Consider the following 20779-nt stretch of genomic DNA (forward strand, 5'->3'; position numbering starts at 1 on the left):
CGGCATCAATAAACTCAATGACCTTATGAAAAGTATGTCAAAAAATGCTGGCCTACCTGATAATAAGAAAATCACCAACACAAATGTTCGTAAAACCCTCATCCAGAGAATGACGGATTCGAATGTCCCCGACACATTGCAAGTGTACGTAACGGGCCACAAAAACATTCAATCGTTGAACAATTGCCGCACAATAAATAATTCACAGAAATTCGCAATTAGCAACATTTTATCCAAATCCTCACCCAATACTTCTTCTTTGGTTCCAATCCCAAACTCTTCTACACAAAACAGCTCTTGTTTCGAAACAGCATCATCAGCCAGGGACCAACCTAGCTCCACAATATCCTAGCGAACCTTTGACTTGGGCATACCGTTTTCAAAAAATGCTACCATTCAAACTCAAACAAACCAGGTCGCACACCAATCTACATCAACGAGGGCTCAGGATTCCATGGGGTCGATATTTAGAGGTGGACAAATTTATGGCAATGTAACCATCAATATAGCGAACAACACCTATCAATCCAGGAAACGAATCCGTGTGATTGAATCGGACTCAGACTAAAACATGCTACATAAACAGTCATGACTTCATCACACAAAGGAATGTGAATGACCTACATTATGTAGATCAATTTCTGACGTCAACATTCCATCCAAATTAAAAAATTTCTGATCATATCTGAAACCATTAAATGTATTCCAAACTTCAATGTTCAACTGATTAAAATTTAAGTTATATTTTCCCTTAAAATTGTTGCTATGGTTCCCTTCTTGACTAGCACTATATGTAGGTCGCGGAACGATATACCGAAAGGGAATTTGATCATGCCCATGTTGACATTATTTAAATGATCTAGTCCTAAATTAAAATGATCTGAATAGATGGAAATAGAATTTCAAGTTTACACATTTATGTACACCATTTTTAAGTACGATTTCTAAGATGAAGTACTTAAATCTAAGATAGGATTTGAAATAAGAAAAGTAATTCTTTTAATGCTAGTGAGAGGCAGTTAATTTGGGTCAAATAATGTGAGAAAAATCAAAGCCTCGTCCTAGACCGTGAATCTTGTCCCCTCGGTGGAATTTCACTATCCCACACTCGTAATAATGATTCTATTAATCTTACATCTTAAGTGTGATGCGGACACAAAGTAAACATTCTAACCACTGCTCTAATTTTGTTCTACTAAAAGCACAATTCATCATATAATATCCAATTACTTTCCTATAACTTGCAAAACTTAGTTAAACTGAAATGATATGGAGAAAGTATCCAAACTACCTCACTGTTCCAAAATGTTGAACAGCATCTTTGAGATCTTGTTCCAGTATGTTCTCTGCCAGCCCCCTAACATGCAAAACCGGTGATGGGGAGGGGTTCAGGGGATTCTCATCCTGAAAAATACACATGTATTTTCATTATAACAAAAAATGCATGATTTACAGATAGTTTTTTTTTTATTTTATTATCAATTACTTGTATTTCTTATATACATGGTCATTGAAATTTTGCTTATAGTTATACTCATTTTGAAATTGATGCAAGCATTTAAAGTTTGAAACTAGTGACTCCCTTTTCTCTCTCCTCTTCCATTTTATTCAGATTTGCTTTGGACTAAAACCATAACAGGGCATGCAAGGATAACAATGCTCATATAGACAATAGTTATAGGGTCCAAATAGTGTAAATTAAACAATAAACCTCTAATGTGTGCATCAGGGTCAAGGATTGAACAAAATTGAATCTAGAATACATAAGGAAGCGTGGATACTAATTTGACAAATTTTACCCTTGAAATAATTAAGAAATTCTTAGGCCAAAAAAAAAAAATAGGAAGAATAGTTTTAGCACACTAAAACTGATGCCTCACCTTTCATTTTCCATAGCTTTTAACACATTATTTCCATACTTTTAAACACATTTTTTTTGGATCATCTTTAAAGTGGAAAATTAAGACTTACGGTTCATAACATTCGCTTAAATACGTTTAAGTACTTCAAACAAGGAACAGTGTTGTGAACATATGATAGTAAATTAAACATACCAAATATCAAAGGCCTATGTCAAGAGACAAGTTATAGTCCGGATAACAAAAATGCCCAAAAAATTCTATTATTTGACCTTTACATAAAAGTTTGAGGTCAAAAGTCATCAAAAATGGCATGAAACACTTTGTCTTATCGTGGTATACCCACATACCAAATATCAAAGGCCTAGCCAAAAAGTTTTATTAATTGACCTTTACATAAAAGGCCAAAGATCACAAAAATGACAGGTGACACACTGTCTTTTCATGATACATCCACATACCAAGTATCAATGTACTATGTCAAAGACAAAAAAGTTATGGTTCAGACAACAAAAATGCCTTTAAAATTCTATCATTTGACCTTCACATAAAAGATCAAGGTCAAAGGTCATCGGTTATCTAAAATGGCATGCAAAATTTTGTCTTATTATGGTATACCAACATACCAAATATCAAAGGCCTAGTCCAAAAATTCTATTATTTGACTTTTACATAAAAGGTCAAGGTCATAAACAAGATGCCCATGGGACACATTGCTCACCTGAGTCATCTTGGCTCATATCTAAATATTTTTCCTATATATTCACATGTAAAACTTTGATCCCTATTGCAACCCACACCTACTCCTGGGGGCCATGATTTTTACAAACTTGAATTTGCCCTATGTCAGAAAGATTTCATGTCAATGTAAACTTTTCTGGAGCAGTGATTTTTCAGAAGATTTTTAATGATTTTCCCTATATATTTGTCAACGTATGTAAAATTTTGATCCCCTACTTTGGCTCCATCTTACTGCCGGGGACCATGATTTTTACAAACTTGAATCTGCATTATGTCAGGAAGCTTTCATGCAAATGTAAACTTCTTTGGCCCAATGATTCTTAAGGAAGTTAGCTCCTGAGCTTTTAAATACAACTGTGCAGGATGCTACAACTAAGTATTTACTGGTTCAATACTGATCCCATTGGTGCAAACCAATCTGATTAAAACCAGATCCTGAGATCCGCTCACTTAGATCGCTACCCTAGGATCTGACGTAACCCTATATAGGGTCACGTCCGCATGACCTTTTGTTAAGCCAATCAAATTGACCTTGTCAATTTATACCAACGATAATTTTTCTCCCATGATTTATTTATGCATCATTATTTATGTTAGAGATGCAATAAAAATGGCTGCGCGTTTGACAGACGACTGCACACCTGTCAAAACGTGCAATTTAAACAACTTCTGTTATTCTCCACAGGTTTTCTTTCATTCAAACGCTAAAAAATCCCGATGGAGTTCACAATTCAAGGAAAATGGCTGCGATTGTTTGGTTTGAAAGAAAACATATCGCAGCTAGATGCGACGTCACAATGCACTGTTTACGTCGACTGGCGTTATATTCCTCGCATTATTTAAGTAGACCATCTTGAAAACTTTTCAAATTGTACCCATCCCTATTCATACATCAATCAAAATTCACAATTAATTTAATTTGGGTATATTTCATATCGTACGTTTTGTTGTTTGTATGAACGGAATAGATTAGGCATTATTGCAAAAGTTTAAAATTCGTTATGCGAGAATATACAATTTTACAGTGTGGAATAAACTTCGTGGGAGAGAGATTATAGCAATTTGTTTAAGAACTGCCAGGAACTGCCTAAATAGCCATCATTGTCTGTATGGCGCAATCTGACTGGTTGATAGTTCTCATGAATATTCCAAGCAAAAAATATTCCTATGGGGTTACGTCAGATCCTAGTGTAGTGATCTAAGTGAGCGGATCTCAGGATCTGGTTTTAATCAGATTGGGTGCAAACATATTACACATTTATTGCTGAACCCTATCCAGTTGAAAAGTTTTGTGTCAAATCACATTTTGAAAGGGTTTCATAGGGACTATATTTTGTGGTGGAAGGATTCACTAATAAGTTCTAATTCTGCATGATATTACAGTTTCAGTTTTGTCCAATGTATCGTCTATTTTTATACCCCTATGTGTATTTCAGTTTTACAATTTATGATACAGGTAGTTGAGACTCGGAACTAATTCAAATGTTGTAATTTATTAACTTGATTGATATATTTTTCCAAGCAGAACACTGATTCTTAAAAATGTTTTAAATAAATTTACTTGAAATTTTCTATAAAAGTTCAGTATTTTCGCCAATAATTCAAAAGTTTGATCTCCAATCCCCAATTTTTTAAGTTGCATATTAAATTGGAAGACCAGATCTTGAAAATTATGTAAAATTTTAGAAATTGACATTCCTCCTAATATGTCCTTTTAAACTCTCCATTTTGATATCATGAAGTTTTTCGTATATCAAGTGCAATATGGTCATTATTTATTTCCTTTACTAGTATTAAAGGTCAAGTGTAATAAAAATAGATTGGAAAATAAAGTTTCTAATTCATTAAAACCCGTTTTGAAAAGTTTATTGATGTGTTTATTTTTTTTTAAAATCCAGGTAAATGCGCAAAATACCTATTCCAAAATCGTTGTTTATAGAAACGAATTAAGGGATTGTCACCCTTTTTTATGACGTCATCTGAGACAATTGTAGTTGTTTACGCCTGTATATCATCGTTTTAATTTCTGTGAGAAATTGCCAGTTTTAGCAACACCATGGATAGTGACGATGAAATACCGTAGATACACTTGAGTTTAGGGATTCAACCTTTATAATGTTTGTACCTACACCTGTTTCGAAACCATCAGATAGTAACATTTATATGATATATACATTTATATGTTCGACAAATATATCATTGGAATCTCATTTAGAAATTATTTACCGGGCCAGTCCATAGAAAATTGGGAATAATATTGGAAAAAAATGTTCTATCAAAAGATAACCTTTGTATTTTACACAATCGAGGCTAATCAAAATCAGACTTCATAGATACTCACTGTATACTCTATTGTAGCGATTGTGAGCGTATTTAACTAGATTGACTCTCACATTTGTATTTTTTTTATTATGGGATTTATTTGTATGAGATTGATCAGATTCAAATTATAATGTGTTTAGCTAGATATTTAACTGAAAAATGCCTTTTTGAAAAAAGAACAACAAAAAACAAAAGAAAGAAAAAAACTTATTGTGCACAACATTATTTGTACCCCCCCCCCCTTTTTTTTTAAAAAAAACATCTACATGTAGATACAATATCATAAAATGTAAATTAGGCCTATTAGTACATGTAATTTCTTCACAACACATGTCAAATGCGAAATTGATATATTACGGCACAAAGTTAACGAATTGTAGCATTTTGAGGTGTGAAATTTTGCCTTAATGATTCATGATATGTAGCACATTAGGAATGTAGCATATTAGGAAAAGGAAAAACTTGTACTTGTTTTCATAATGAACTTGAAAAAAAAAGCTTTGGAAATTGGACTGACCTCGCAATAAATAAGGTTTTATCAAAATGGGTTTTTAAAATTAAATTCATTTCCATTTTTACTATATTTTATTTTTTCACTATATATATAGTGAAGAAATGAAATGATGACGATGAGTCCCTTATAAATATAGTATGAGTACGACAATATTCGAAAGATATTTTATTTAATAAAAGAAATAAAATCAATTCGAACTAGGTAATGGGTGACATTAATTTTTATGTGCAATCGCAAACCCATTGAATACAATGTCGCATTAAAGCATTCAGTGGTGGATGTAGAGAGGGGTGGATTGCGTGCATCCCCCCTTTTTGGGTTGAACTTTTTAGATAATTAAAATACATCCCTCCACTTGTTTTGTAGGATACCCAGTTAATCATCACTTTGCACTTTGTTTGGAGTCAAACAGGACGATGGAAACCTGATCCTCGTTAATTAAAGTGTCACTCACTGATCCCCGTGGCTTGTCACAAATCTCAGTGTCTCTTTTCATTATCAGTATCCAAATTCTTCGAAATTTAGTATCTTTTGGGAAAAGAAACATACTTAATCCCTGTTCCGATTTCACATTGCAGTTCAAAGCAGCGCATTGTACCATAAATACAGGACTTTTCTATGTAAACACTATAAAACCATATCAATGCAGTCGAAAGTTGTCTCAGATGACGTCATAAGCTACGAGCGATAACTCACGTCACAACACATTTATCGATCGCTCAGGTAAAAGTTTGATAGCGCCGTGTAATCCATAAGTGTACGACAGACATTTTTCTGTATAAAACTCAAGTTTTAGGAAAATCACCGTACTTGACCTTTAATTTCTTTTATCATCTGTAGTGTGAGAGGACAAGATTACATGTATCTATTTTATGTAAGGATTGATTTGTGTTATGTTGTGTTATTATACTTTCATGTAAAATACTCGAACCTGATTGGTCGAGAAGCATTTGAAAAAACATATTGTTACCCTCTGAGAACAGAAAAAACGCGACTCAGGGTGATAGTATCTAGCAACGGGTAACAGTACTTGACAACGGGTGATATTATAACAAATTATCACATGCGTCAAATTTATGCGCGCACGGTTCGCCGTAGATTGCTAGACGACGTCGTTTGAGCGTTTGTAATAAACGCGAGTACCCGCATCAAAATACGAAATATCGCACGACAGTGATTGATCAAATGTCAACAGACGTAAGTTTTTCTGCTTCCCAGTTTACATAAAATTCAGTATAATAAAACAAATATTGCATGTATTTGAGGGTAACATTGAAATTTTCACCCCTCGAGAAACCATTCTCAACCTCGGCTACGCCTCGGTTGACAATGGTTTTCTCGGGGTGAAAATTTTCAATGTTAATACATGCAATATTTATATACTGACTAACAGAAAAATAAACTTTAATTGAATAAATTTTAAGTGCAAAAAGGTCATGTTTAGAACACTATAGCTCAATAACAAGCGTTGCGACCCCAGTTTTTCCTTTTAATTTCCTAATTCTCCTTCAATGTAGAAATATAAAATACACTTCCCAAAAAATTGACATTACTCCAAATGTCAGGTGCGAACCTCTTTAAGTAGAAAATATCTAAAGAATTTTTCTATTCATTAGTTATGTAAAACTTTGATCCCCTATTATGGCCCCATCCTAGCTCCAGGAGTCATGAGTCTAACAAACTAGAATTTGCACTATGTCAGGAAGCTATCATGTAAATCTCAGCTTTTCTGGCTCAGTGGTCATTGAGAAGATTTTTCAAGATTTCCCCCATATATTCAGGCCTCGAAATTAGCAAGAAATATTCGCAAAATGCTACAGGTGACTCTTGATAACTCAAAGTTCAAGGGGCCTTGATAAAACTTCGAGAAATCGAGAATTCGAGAGATTGAAATTCGGAAATTGAAGGTCCGCCAGTATGGTTCAGATTTTACAGTAACCGGAAATGTTTACCAACATGATCATATGATATCGTTTTGACATGCTTTCCTTCGTATTCGTCAGGTAGTTTGATATCAAAACAAAAATCCTTATTTTGCATTAATAAAGACATTTCAAAGTTTATGTATTTATTTGTTCTTTAATTGTGCTTAAATAGGCATACAAAACCAAGTTCCAATGAAGCTTTACTATCGCAAACTAAACAGAGCACAATGTTATGTCCCTTTACCCAAAGCGAAAATTCTAACGAATGAGTAAAATGATGTTTTAGAGTAACTTTATACAAAGAACAAACTCGAGAAATTTAACAGTCAGTAGATCTGTAAATTATGTATATAAAAACTTATTCTCTCGTTGTCATGGCAAAACAAATTATATGATTTTATTCATAGTCGTATGATATATAATTTTAATCATCACGACTCAAATCATATCATATCCATTTTATACAGTGATGCACTATTACCTTTTCTTAAACTTGCACTCTGAATTATACAAACGCTTACATGAACAACCGATTTAAACAACCGTTTCTATCCGGATTTTTCTTTCATGATTTTTTAAAGAAACTCGGAGTCAAACAAATGCTTTAGAGGTCCGACATCGCATTATGATGAACAAGATGTGTTTGTGAAACACAAATGCCCCCAATAATGGCCAATTCCGAAGATGGCCAAGGTCACAAGGGCAAATATCTTGGTACCAGTAGAAAGATCTTGTCAAAAGAAATGCTCATGTACAATATGAAAGCTCTAATATTTACCATTTAGAAGTTATGACCAATGTAAAAAAAAAATTAAATGTAGGTCAAATGTCAAGGTCAAAAGGTATTGATACCAACGGAAACGTCTTGTCACAAGGAATATTCATGTGAAATATCAAAGCTCTATCTCTCACTATTGAAAAGTTATTAGCAAGGTTAAAGTTTTCAAAAAGTAAGTCAAATTCCAAGGTCAAGGTCACAGGGTCGAAAATGTTGGTACCCACGCAAAGGTCTTGTCACAAGGAATACTCATGTGAAATATCAAAACTCTATCACTTACTGTTCAAAGGTTAAAGTTTTCAAAAAGTAGGTCAAAATCCAAGGTCAAGGTCATGGGTTCAAAAATGTTGGTACCCACGGAAAGGTCTTGTCACAAGGAATACTCATGTGAAATATCAAAGCTCTATCACTTATTGTTCAAAGGTTAAAGTTTTCAGAAAGTAAGTCAAACTCCAAGGTCAAGGTCACAGGGTCAAAAATGTTGGTACCCACGGAAAGGTCTTGTCACAAGGAATACTCATGTGAAATATCAAAGCTCTATCACTTACTGTTCAAAAGTTATTAGCAAGGTTAAAGTTTCAGACAGAATGACAGAATTACAGATTTACAGACAGGACAAAAACAAAATACCCCCTGATCTTCGATCTCGGGGGCATAAAAATATAGACATGTACCACAAGTCCTGTTCACATGTAGGGGTGATTAAATTGAATTCCATATAAAATTGAATTCCAAGTAGAGGTTTTTGTTACTCATTTATCTAAATAAAAAAACACATCAGAGTCCATGTTTTACCACGTCTTTCGGTAGTCATTTTTATCAGAATCATGAGAATATCCTATCTAGATTAATTTATAGTCATATTGAGGTTGGGTTGCAGTGATGACATGAGTGCACTGCTCACCGCGTAGACGATTATCAAAAAAGTTCATGGGGCTCATGATCGTGCTGCTTATCAAACCATGAGTCCGGGATTTGCTTTGAAAAATCATTACTTTAGTGACAACCCTTATGTGGCATGAAATTGAGAGACTGGATCTAGATCAGCGGTAAACAGGTTGTGGATTAGAGGTGCGATAATCAAGAGACCTATAACATTGCACCATATGACTTACATAACTTAGTGTCCTGTCCAAACGATGCCTGTTGACCCACTAGGTTCAGTAAAGATGGGGAAAATCGTTGAACACTGCTTCATTATTTCTATTTTAGCTTGGAGCTTTTCATTTTAGCCTGTGCTTTTTTTTTTTACCCACAGGCTAAAATTAGCCTGCGGTAGAAAAAGTTAATTTCACCCCAATATTGCATGTAAAACTTTGATCCCCTATTGTCACCTCATCTTACCCCCAAGGGCCATGATTTCAACAAACTTGAATCTGCACTATGTCAGGAATCTTCAGGTAAATTTCCACTTTCCTGACAAAGTAGTTTGTGAGAAGATTTTTTAACAAGAGGCCCATGGGCCACATCGCTAACCTGAGTCACCTTGGCCCATATCTGAAGACTTTCCATATATATTTGCATGTAAAACCTTAGTCCCTATTATGGCCCAAACTTGAATCTACACTATGTCAGAAAACTTTCATGTAAATGTCAACTTCTTTGGCCCAATGGTTCTTGAGAAGAAGATTTTTAAAGCTTTTTCCTATATTTGTATGTAAAACTTTGACCCCCCCCCCCTCCCCACTTGTGGCCCCATCCTACCCCCCGGGGGCCATGATTTGAACAAACTTGAATCTGCACTATGTCAGAAAGTTTTCTTGTAAATATCAGCTTTTCTGACTCGGTGGTTATTGAGAAAAAGATTTTAACTATAGATTTGTATGTAAAACTTTGATCCCCTATTGTGGCCCCATCCAACCCCAGGGGCCCATGATTTGAACAAACTTGAATCTGCATTATATCAGGAAGTTTTCATGTAAATCTCAGCTTTTCTGGCTTAGTGATTCTTGAGAAAAAGATTTTTAAAGTTTTTCCCTATATATTTGTATGTAAAACTTTGATCCCCCCTTGTGGCCCCATCCTACCACCGGGGGCCATGATTTGAACAAACTTAAATCTGCAATATGTCAGGAAGCTTTCAGGTAAATTTGAGCTCTTCTGGCCTAGTGGTTCTTGAGAAGAAGATTTTTAAATGACCCCACCCTATTTTTGCATTTTTGTGATTATCTCCCATTTGGCCCTTCATTTGAACAAACTTTAAAGCCCTTCACCCAAGGATGCTTTTGGCCATGTTTGGTTGAAATTGGCCCAGTGGTTCATGAGAAGAAGATGAAAATGTGAAAAGTTTACAGACAGACGGACGCCGGACAAAATGTGATCAGAAAAGCTCACTTGAACCTTCGGTTCAGGTGAGCTAAAACTTATGGGGTGTCATTTGCTAAGTTATTTTTGTGATTTTTCCTACTGATTTTGTGACTTTTTTGTCCTGTGACTTTCTCTCTGTATACCATTGCGAGTTTCTTCATGTACACGAGATTGTTGGAAAAAAAATCACAGGAAAGTCAAACGGAAAAAGTCAATTTATATTTATGTCTTGTGAGAAAACCTTGTTGAAAAGTTATTCTCCGTTGCTTACTTGGATTTGTATTCTGCCATACAATGTAATTTTTATGTATGTACAAGATTATGTCTTTAAGCAATACAGAGAGTAACAATACATGTGAATTTAAATTTTAAGTGGCATAATTTCATATTTTATTTAGTTTTATATCATTAAAAAAAAAACAACTTGTTATTTCAACAATTAACAAGCACCCAAATCCTGACATGAGTAAAAGGACAAGCACATCTAGTCCAGAAATGATATGACAATATCCCACATCATTAGTCTAGTGAAACTTTGATCATAATAAGCAAACAGAGCTAGGTTTCTACAACTTAAAGGACATATCACACATTTCCAAAGTATACAAAATTACTTGCATTTTGTCTTTCATTTTATATGCTGAGATCATCCATTTTTTTTTTTTTCTTACCGAAACTCCATAAATCAAAAAATGTAATTTTTTTCTGCAATGATTGCTGCCTTCATCACCCAATGAAACAACAGAGAAAGACATTTTACTGTTTATTTTTTATGCATTTTATAAATTATAAGCTAGAATTAAGTTCTAAAACATCATATGATTGATTCATTTGTTACGTTATATAAAACAGTCAATACACCCTTTGACCTTGATGATGCTCTATTCTTGGTAATGATTATGCAGACAGGTAGTACAAGAAAACTAAATCGAGCTAGTTTGCAACAAACATGTATTCATTTTATGTTGAAAGCAATGTCAATTTCAAAAGAAATATGAGAGAAAAGATTCAGTGAATGTAAATATATAGTTATATATTTACATTTGCAACTGTTTTCTCCTACATAACACTATTACGAGCAATACGTATTTATTTCTGGATAAATCTACTACGGGGTCAACAGAGGTCACGGCTGTGCGTATGAACATTTGTTAAAAGTAGGTAACAGGTACTACTTTTACTAAGGCAATACACATCTAGCAATCGCTCTCACTTACTACAGAAATCTTTCAATAGATGAAATCAACACCACAAAATGTATTTACGGTTTTATTTGTATTCCAAGCAGTGGACTTTCATCAATAATTGATAAAAGCATAACTGTAAACAATGTCTTTAGTTACTAGCCTACTAGGCCTAATGTATGTCTAAAATTTCGTCTGCTACTTCACCTTGGTCATCGGTGATGCGGAATTGTACCTACTGCTAGACGATGGCATTAGGCTTTAGCAAAAAGGTCGTTCACAGGATGTATGGCCGATAAGTCGTCAAAGTGCATTAAGACCTACACACCACACTGCTTCCCAATCTCTCACCAGAGGGCGTATTACGCTGCGCTACATCACCTCTGTCAACGTCTAAATGTCAAGATTCTTGGCAAAACTTACCTATACCTATAGCATCATGGAAAATAATTTTATAAGTTTAAGTTTTATGCTTTAAATCTTAAAGTAGGTTCACAAAAACAACGAATTCCATGATTATACTAGTATTATTGAATGAATGAATATTTATATAAACCTTCTAATTCGCTCAGGTGTCTCATATTTACCATCTTCTGATTTTAAAAAATTCAGAGAAGTGTTTGATTTGCTCAGATATTATCATTACAGTTCGATATGCTAAGTTAGTTTTTGTGCATTTTGATATAACTTTTTAGACGTTGACAGAGGTATTAGTGGAGCGTAGCGGGAACGATAACTCTGGATAGAGATTGACTGCTTCCGTGCCACAGCAGCCATAGTAGTGCTTGATGTCGGTTTCCAAGTTTATGTCGGGACATCGAAGCGAGGCGTCGTTAAAAACCTATTACAAAAAATTATCGAGTCAAAAGAAGCGTTCAGTGAGCTCATGTCTATCAACAATTACATATCCAAATCCAAACTGTCCCTTACCTTCGTGCAGTTCCACATTCTCTGCGATGTTCAGTTCTTTCCGGAGATTCATCTGAGCTGCGTCCTCTGTTGAGCTGTCCTGTCTATAAATAATTTGCCTACACCTGACGACTGCCGCCCTGTTCTTCATGTTCCTCCATCTCAGTCTTCTGTTAACTCCGTAATATCCACAGAATATCTTTCAAAGTCGGTCTTCAACGTCTTCACTTTTCAAAAGTCAAAGCGCATCACAACTCTAAGTGTAACACTGCGCATCCCCGTTTAAATCATAATTCCCCCACCCCCTAAAATTAGACACATGGAAGAGTTTTCCATTATATACTCCCAAGTTAATGTATAAGTATATGTTGATATACTTGCTTTCTAGCGTCTTAATGATTAAAACAATTCTTCATTTTATAGAACTTTGTTTTGTGTTGTCGTCATTTTGAACATCTATGACGCTTCGTTGTGGACGTCAACAATTTGAAATGTATGGAAACGTGTTGTTAACACAATTCAGCAATGTTACCGACCAAAAATGTAAATATAAGTAATAAGGTATCATTTTAAAATATTTATCGGGATATAAATACGGGTTGGTACATGATCAAATTTTCCATAAAGCCCTTTGGGCTTTATGGAATTTGATCACGTGACCAACCCGTATTTATATCCCGATAAATATTTTTAAATGATACCTTATTTCTTAAATAGATTCAGTGAATGTAAATATATAGTTATATAATTTCAACTTGTTGAAACTAAATCCTACATTCAAAGAAAATCTTAATATACAGAAGGTTTCAGTTTTGAATCCTTAATTCTTTTTGTATGGGTGGTGGCAGGGAAGAATCTAATTGTATGGATGGTGGTAGCAGAGGGAAATTTAATTATATGGGTGGCTGTCTTAAAAATAAAATGCCTTCCCTCCCCCCATATTTTTTTTTTTGCTGGAATAGCCCTGAGGTCTTTATGAAGAATTTTAATTTAGTTTCATTTCTACAAACTTTCGATTAAGATTAAGATCTATGCATATTGCTAGGGACATGTCCTGTTTTGAAATCTCCAATGCATCGCTTTTAGCATTTTCTCAAATCTTAATAGAACACACATACATCGAACAATAATCACCAAACCTTTAGTGAATTTGTCGTTAACTGTCGCTCCGATTTAGAATAGTCCTCAGTACCCCTTATTTGTCGTAAAATGAGACCGCAAAAACTGAGCACGTGTCGCAGCAATTTAAGTGTGGCACGATAAAGATCCCTCCCTGCTCAATGGTCATAAGAGCTGAGCATAGGCCTAAATTTTGCAGCCCTTCACCGGCAATGGTAACGTCTTCATGCGAGTAAAATATTCTCAAGAAAGACTTTACACAATATATAATCAATCAATCATTTGTACACTGTCGATGTTCTCTGCATTTAAATAGTGGCATCGAATAGCGCTTGAACTGCGCTTCAAAATTTTCACTGGCTTTCAGTTCGATTGCAGTATAAGGAACAACTTCCAATCTAGTGTTATGAAGTATCATACATATTAAAATAGATATCATGAGTAACTTAAAACATCGTAATATGTTGTACGGTATGACCAATGAGACGAGCGAAGCCCATTATCATCTTGCAACACGACTTATAGACATTTTATCGGCCTCTTCATTTAACGCGGGAAATATAACGCGGTGGATGTAAACAGTTACATTGTGACGTCATATTAGCTGCAATGTTTATTCTTCTTCTCTCAAACCAAACGTCTGAAGCTACGAGAAAGCTTGTCTGGAATTTAAAAACGTTGATGGTACTTTCTAAACAACCTAAATATTTTATTTACCGCTTGTTCCGGTCATTTTCTGGAAACCTGGAGTATCTCATGCAAGAAAACTGCAAATACTTCATTTAAAATTTCAGTCCTAAGCAAAATAATTACCTGATTTATATCACAATGCCAATCGGGCAAATTTTCCACATAATGGTATAACAAGTGGTAGATTTTCATTTCTGATCTAACATACCCAGCACTTCTTAAAGTTTGTCGAAATTCACACCTTCAAATACACCAGCCTTGATTCCCTGATCCTTGATTTTGTTAAATAAACAACAACTTGGGTTTTATTAATTAACCACACATGACCCTGCATGTTGATAGATTGGGTATAATAATTAAAGGGACTGATTCACAATTTTCCTCCAAATTTTGTATTTCACTTTAAGTAATCAAAATCTATAGTCTAATATGTTTTAGAAGGTTTCACAAAAAATTAAGGTTATTCATCATGACGGAAGCTTATTATAGAGAGTTTATTATTTGTTTTGAAAACAAAGATTGAGGTGTGTTATTGTTTACGAGTTTTCAAAATAAATGGATACTGATCCAAGTTTATTATATATATCACATTTCAAGTATGCTTTAGGTAAAATGTGTCATTCAAAAGTTGAAATTTGTAATCATACAAAATGAAGATGCTTTGAATTACAAAATTTATGTTTCACTGGTTTGTTTGTTTACATAAAAAGACTGGAGTTTTTGTTTACATAACACAGAATCAAAGCTAAAATATTGCTCTTATCCTTACATTCAGACGGTCCAAATTTTGGTTGTCAACATTAAATGAGCGATATTTTTAATTTTTAACATCACAAATGAAAAATATTTCTTTCGAAAAACGTGAACCAGTCACTTTAATTTAGAGGACCTTCTAAACAAGATCACCGCCAAACTATGCAAAAGTATTAGGGGCGATAATTCCCAGAATAGCCGGCTCAACCAAAATCGAAATTAGTAATCACGGTGTAATCGAAAAATGTACAGTCGTTAAAATACACGAAAAGGTTGTAAAAATCATGGTCGTTGGTCGAGTCAAACAGGTGGTCATTTAATACAGGTACAATATATAGAGCAACGTCTTAGGGGAAACTTTTTATGGTCACATACGACAGTGAGTTGCTTAATACAGTGGGTCGCTATGGCAGTTTTGACTGTATATTGACTAAGAAACAGAATATCATTTTATTTACGTAGAGAAAGTCAGCAAATGTTTAGAATGATAGAAAATGTTGCGGGAGTGAATCACTTCCGCATTTGCACCATTACAGAGATCCTAATAAGTTGTAGCCCTCTCCCAAAGAAAAAAAATTGGAGAGGGCTAAATTATTGCAGCTACATGTAAAGGTAAGAAATGCATGTTTCATTGTGATAGGGAGTTAATAGAATGTCTAAGGCGAAAAGTTGAAGCGGACAAGAAATTGAGTTTAACCGATTTTAATAGCAACAAGTTGCCTAAATTCAGGCAAGATTTCCCAAATCACTTTGTGTGACACTGGTTTGAGATTTGGAAGAGGCGTCAGTCCATATATCCAGCCTTGACGAATCTTACTGAGAGTATAAATAATTGTGCATCGGTTCAAAGTGAAATGGTCGATTTCTCCTCAACAGTGTTTCATTCATGTTCTCTAGGCTAGTGCATAGCTCATAGTTTGGTCAATCAAGTGAATTTTAATATTGACTTTATTGATAAACAAAATTTTGGTCCCAATGGCATCGATTCGAATACTAGCGAGTGGACATGTATTTCTCCATTTTGAATCTCATGTACCCAAGTTCATGCCGTTCTGAGATTTTACATATAATCCGTAAAAGCATGTATTACTAAACCTTATTTTCTTAATCATATATCATCACTCCTCAATTAACACGATTGTACCATGTCCATTTGTAAACACCGACGCTGAATAAGACATCACAATGCACAGTTTACATCAGTTGCATAGAGCAGGTTGGGAACACTTCCCCTATGGTGAGATATTCTCGCTAAAACCCAATTATCCCTCTTTAGCAAGAAATAAACATTACCATAAACAGGTGTTTTGAAGTCTTTATTGAAAATAATGGCAAATCCCGTGCAACGCTGAATAACTGCGACACACACTCAACATGATGCAAATTGTTTCTGTGAAATTGACAACATAGTCAAGAAATTGCATATCAAAGTTGCTGCGTAAGAGGGAAGCAGTGTGAAATCCAATACACATCGTGTTTTTGCTTTGATTAATATATTTGCAGAAGTATCAGACATTTTAGCACTTTTTCTTCTTTTCAAGTGAAACACGAGATGTACTCCACTGGTGTTTTTCTCGGTTGAACAGGATATATTTACTCTCGCTAGAGAGGGATAATTGTGTTTTAGCGAGAACATCTTGCTATAGGGGAAGTGTTCCCAACCTGTAGAGTTTCCCGCATTCAATGAATAGGCGGATCAAAAATGTCCAAAACTAGAATACTTTGATTGAGCTCTGTCCTCACACATTAGGTGCTAATATTTCAGGATATTTTTTGTCCTGTTATAGATCTAGATACTAATGCCAATATTTTTTGCTTTGCCCTCAAACACAGTCATGCCGAAAGATATATAATATTGAGTATTGGTTCATATAAGCTTGTATTGTATTGAAATGCTTATTTCACTATTACAGCCCTATTCGGGCTACAGTGCACAACTTCCCCACAAGATTGAAGATGCAAGCAATGCACGAGCTAGTCAGAAATATCTGACGTTTTCCTAGCTTTTTTTTTTTTTCATGAATTTGATATGTACCGTGTCAGGAAAACGTCAGAACTGGCGCCATTACATAAACTGGAAATTCGTTGCCTCCAGTTGAAAGCCGCATTCTTGAGCCGATTTTAAATACTTTGGAGTCGAATTCAATGTTAAACTAATAACTAATCAATAAAACGATGCTTCTTGTACTTACTAATATCAATTAAAAGAATATATCACTCCAGAATTCGATAACAAGCACACAATTATAGTAAACCGAATTTTTGCTGTCATTTGAGCGACGAGTCACGTGACTCAAAACAAAGCTCGACAGTTTGTTAAAATGTTTTCATGAGGCTATTTATGTGAGGAATTAACCCATAAAATCGATATTAGTAAGTACAAGAGGTATCGTTTTATTGATTAGTTATTAGTTCTACATTGAATTTGTCTCGCAAGTATTTAAATCGGCCCGAAAATGCCGAAAATGCTCTAACTGGAGGCGGCGAATTTCCAGTTTACGTAATGGTGCCGGTTCTGACGTTTTCCTGGCACGGTAAATATTAAAATCATACAAACAAAACAAAAAAAGCCAGGAAAACGTCATATATTTCGCCATTTTCGGACTATGCAGGAGCCTGCGAGCTTTGGGCTGGAAAAGTTTAAATTAACATTACATTAAACAACATCAATTCTAATTTGCATACCGTATTATGCCAGTAGTAACAGTATTATCACTTAAAAACTATTTCAAATTTACTTACATTATCTCTTCGTTGCCTTTTTGAGACATGACCATCATATCCAGACGCCATCTTTGATCTTGATGCTTTCCGTTTGGACTGAACAGGCCGAACCCGACGTACAAGTTTGTACCACTAGAAACACACAACTACAAGAAATCACTTGACGCAAGCATCAAAGGCTATGAAAAAATCATCCTATCTTTTTATTATATTTTTTTTTTAGATCGGACCACACTGACAAGTATTGGAAAAGTGTAAATCATCACAACTACGAAAATGCTGGGTCTGTGTAATGATACCGCTGTAAGTGTTCTGATTGACCTGATGGGCAATAATTCTGTGTACAGTACACTAAAGCATATTTTAAAATATGATATTTTAAGGGTTTCTTCTAATTAAACGTACGTTTTTCTTTCATAAAATAATAATTTTAAAAAAATGTATGCATTTTTAAAATGCATAATAAGTCATTACACCGACCCGAAAATGGCTTGTTAAAAGAAAAAGAGTTGTTAGATATCGCACGTGCATCTGAAATTGTTGACGAACAAGCGCATAAATTTAAAACTACGACATGGCTTCATCTCCGGGAATAATTAATGCAGTGAGACATTTTAACAAAAAAATTACCAAACCTAAATAGAGAGCAGTGTCAAAGGATACTGTTTCGCTGTGACTACAGGGGCTCGTCACGAAATATTTGTCTCATTAAAATTTGACGTCTATTCTATATTTACATGTAGAATAGAGAGGGTCAATTCGTAACGAGCCCCTGTGCTCACAGGCACTTGTTTCTGTAAATGACTTATGACCTCTGTATACTAATAACAACACAAGGTACCTAGCTTCAAATGACACAGAATGGCACCCCCTGAGAATGTCGGCCTTCTGAGCCTCCAGGGAATATGCGATGCAAATGTATTTACTACCATTGTATTGTACAACCATTCAACTTAAAAACCATGTATGACATGACTGCATTCATTGCCTCTTATCGCCGAAAACTGCAACAAAACATGGATTTTCCGTTTTATACCACGAAGTGCTATGTACTGATACCGCGCAGAATACGTGGGCGATTTTGACTGGCTAGCACGCTCGTCTAAAATTACGTTTGGGATTCTTTGGAGTTATTAATAGAAAGATAGAGCATCAAAGATGAATTAAAAATAACAGGCAAAAGGATGATTTTAATGGTGACCATTAACCACAATTGATCTTATTTTATATAATTTAGTCACTAACATTAGGGGGGAAATGCTACAAAAAAATAAAGGGGACTCCATCTCCCCATATTTTTTTCCCCCACAGACACCTGATAACTATAATTCCCCCTTTCTGATTTTTTTTGCGGTGACAATTCCTCTAAAATGTGTGGATTCCTTGTCTCTCTCAACCCAATTTCGATTGATGTAGTCGTTTCACGCTTTTCACAAGCTTTAGAGATTGGCCTTCTACTGGACTGGTATAATAAAATATACTTATTAGAAACAGTATAAGGCAAGTATAAGGCTTACAAAGCATGTTTACGATTACATAAATCGAAATTAGGATGGAATAGACACACATTTCGGAGAAATAATCGCCCCAAAAAATCAGAAAGGGGGGGGGGGAGGTTGGTGTCCATACTTCAGATGCCTGTGAATTTTTTCATATCGGCACAGATCCGTAATATTAGGGATGCGGGGGAGCGGGTTCGCCGGAGAAGATGGAAGTTGCACATGGCTTGTTTAAATTTCCTGACAGACAATGATAAAAATATAATAGTCATGATAAAGATCTTCAGAACCTTAATTAGTGTGTGCATAAGTGGTGGTGGTGGTGGGGGGGGGGGGGGGGGTTATAGTGTTCGTCATTGCTGTCTCAAGTTTTTCCCCTCAGGCTGGGAAAGGGGGGGGGGGCATTCTTTGCTCCAGGGCTTCAATTTATAACTTTCAAGCTACATGCATTAATATCTTCTCATTCACTACTACATAGTACTATCAAAAATAGTGGATGGGCCATTCTCGCAATATATCTTCATTTGCATGCATGGAAATAACAGTTAATGTTCATTGTCAATTAAAAGGGTTGACCAGTCGCCTCCGAAAAACATTGATATGTGCCTGCAGCGTTCTTGGTACTTATGATGGGTTTCATAAAACTTCAATGTAACAACATGCAACATGTACTTGTCACATCAATACATACCACAAAATCAATAACACATCACTAAAAAACTTTCCTTGCTCTATTTTGCATACTTCCAAATAATGTTATCTGTATTTTCTCTGACTTTCCATAGATCTGCATGAAACATGCAATTGGCAGAAATATTTCTCATACTAGTTAACGAAGTTGTATTTACAGTAAGTCATAATTTCATTATTATCTTCATCAGAAATGATTCCGACACGAACATATTTTTAAATCTCCACTCGGGAAACGTACGAACAGCTTTGGTTTTTTTGAGTAACTAAAAATAGCGTACAGCGTCTTCAATTCAAAATTTTTATTTTGTTAACAAAGCAATATTTTCAAGATTTTTTGGTAATAAACATCGCATCAATTTATTGTGATAATAAAACAATGATACTTTATTTTTCAACACAACGAATATACAATTTTCATTCTGTGCGGTATCAGTACATAGCACTTCGTGGTATAAAACGGAAAATCCATATTTTGTTACAGTTTTCGGCGATAAGAGGCAACGAATGCAGTCATGTCATACATGGTTTTTAAGTTGAATGATTGTACAATACAACGGTAGTATATGCATTTACATAGCATATTCCCTGGAAGCTCAACAGGCCGACATTCTCAGGGGGAGCCATGCTGTGTCATTTGAAGCTAGGTACCTTGTGTTGTTATTAGTATACAGAGGTCATAAGTCATTTACAGAAACAAGTGCCTGTGCCTGTGCTGTATGGAAAGCCAAAGGGTTCAATATTCTATCTTTGTAATTATGTATT

At 35.0% G+C, this 20779-nt stretch overlaps 1 protein-coding gene and 1 long non-coding RNA gene across 2 annotated transcripts in view; both read right to left on the bottom strand.

The window, feature by feature from the left end:
• Positions 1-18828, bottom strand: part of LOC125679488 (heterogeneous nuclear ribonucleoprotein L-like) — a 140399-nt gene extending 121571 nt beyond the window's left edge. The window contains exons 1-2 of the mRNA XM_048918751.2: positions 17844-18828; positions 1292-1404 (exon numbers count right to left, since the gene is read on the bottom strand). Coding sequence (XP_048774708.1) covers positions 1292-1404; positions 17844-17894 — 164 coding nt within the window. The 5' untranslated portion in view covers positions 17895-18828. The remainder of the gene's footprint in view (positions 1-1291; positions 1405-17843) is intronic.
• Positions 11702-17754, bottom strand: LOC130051770 (uncharacterized). The gene is made up of 2 exons (XR_008800002.1): positions 12561-17754; positions 11702-12471 (listed from the first exon to the last, which is right to left on the bottom strand). It is a non-coding gene; the product is annotated as an uncharacterized LOC130051770 (long non-coding RNA).
• Positions 18829-20779: the final 1951 nt, after the last annotated feature.

The sequence above is a fragment of the Ostrea edulis genome, chromosome 2, assembly GCF_947568905.1.
Source record: "Ostrea edulis chromosome 2, xbOstEdul1.1, whole genome shotgun sequence".
NCBI lineage: Eukaryota > Metazoa > Mollusca > Bivalvia > Ostreida > Ostreidae > Ostrea > Ostrea edulis.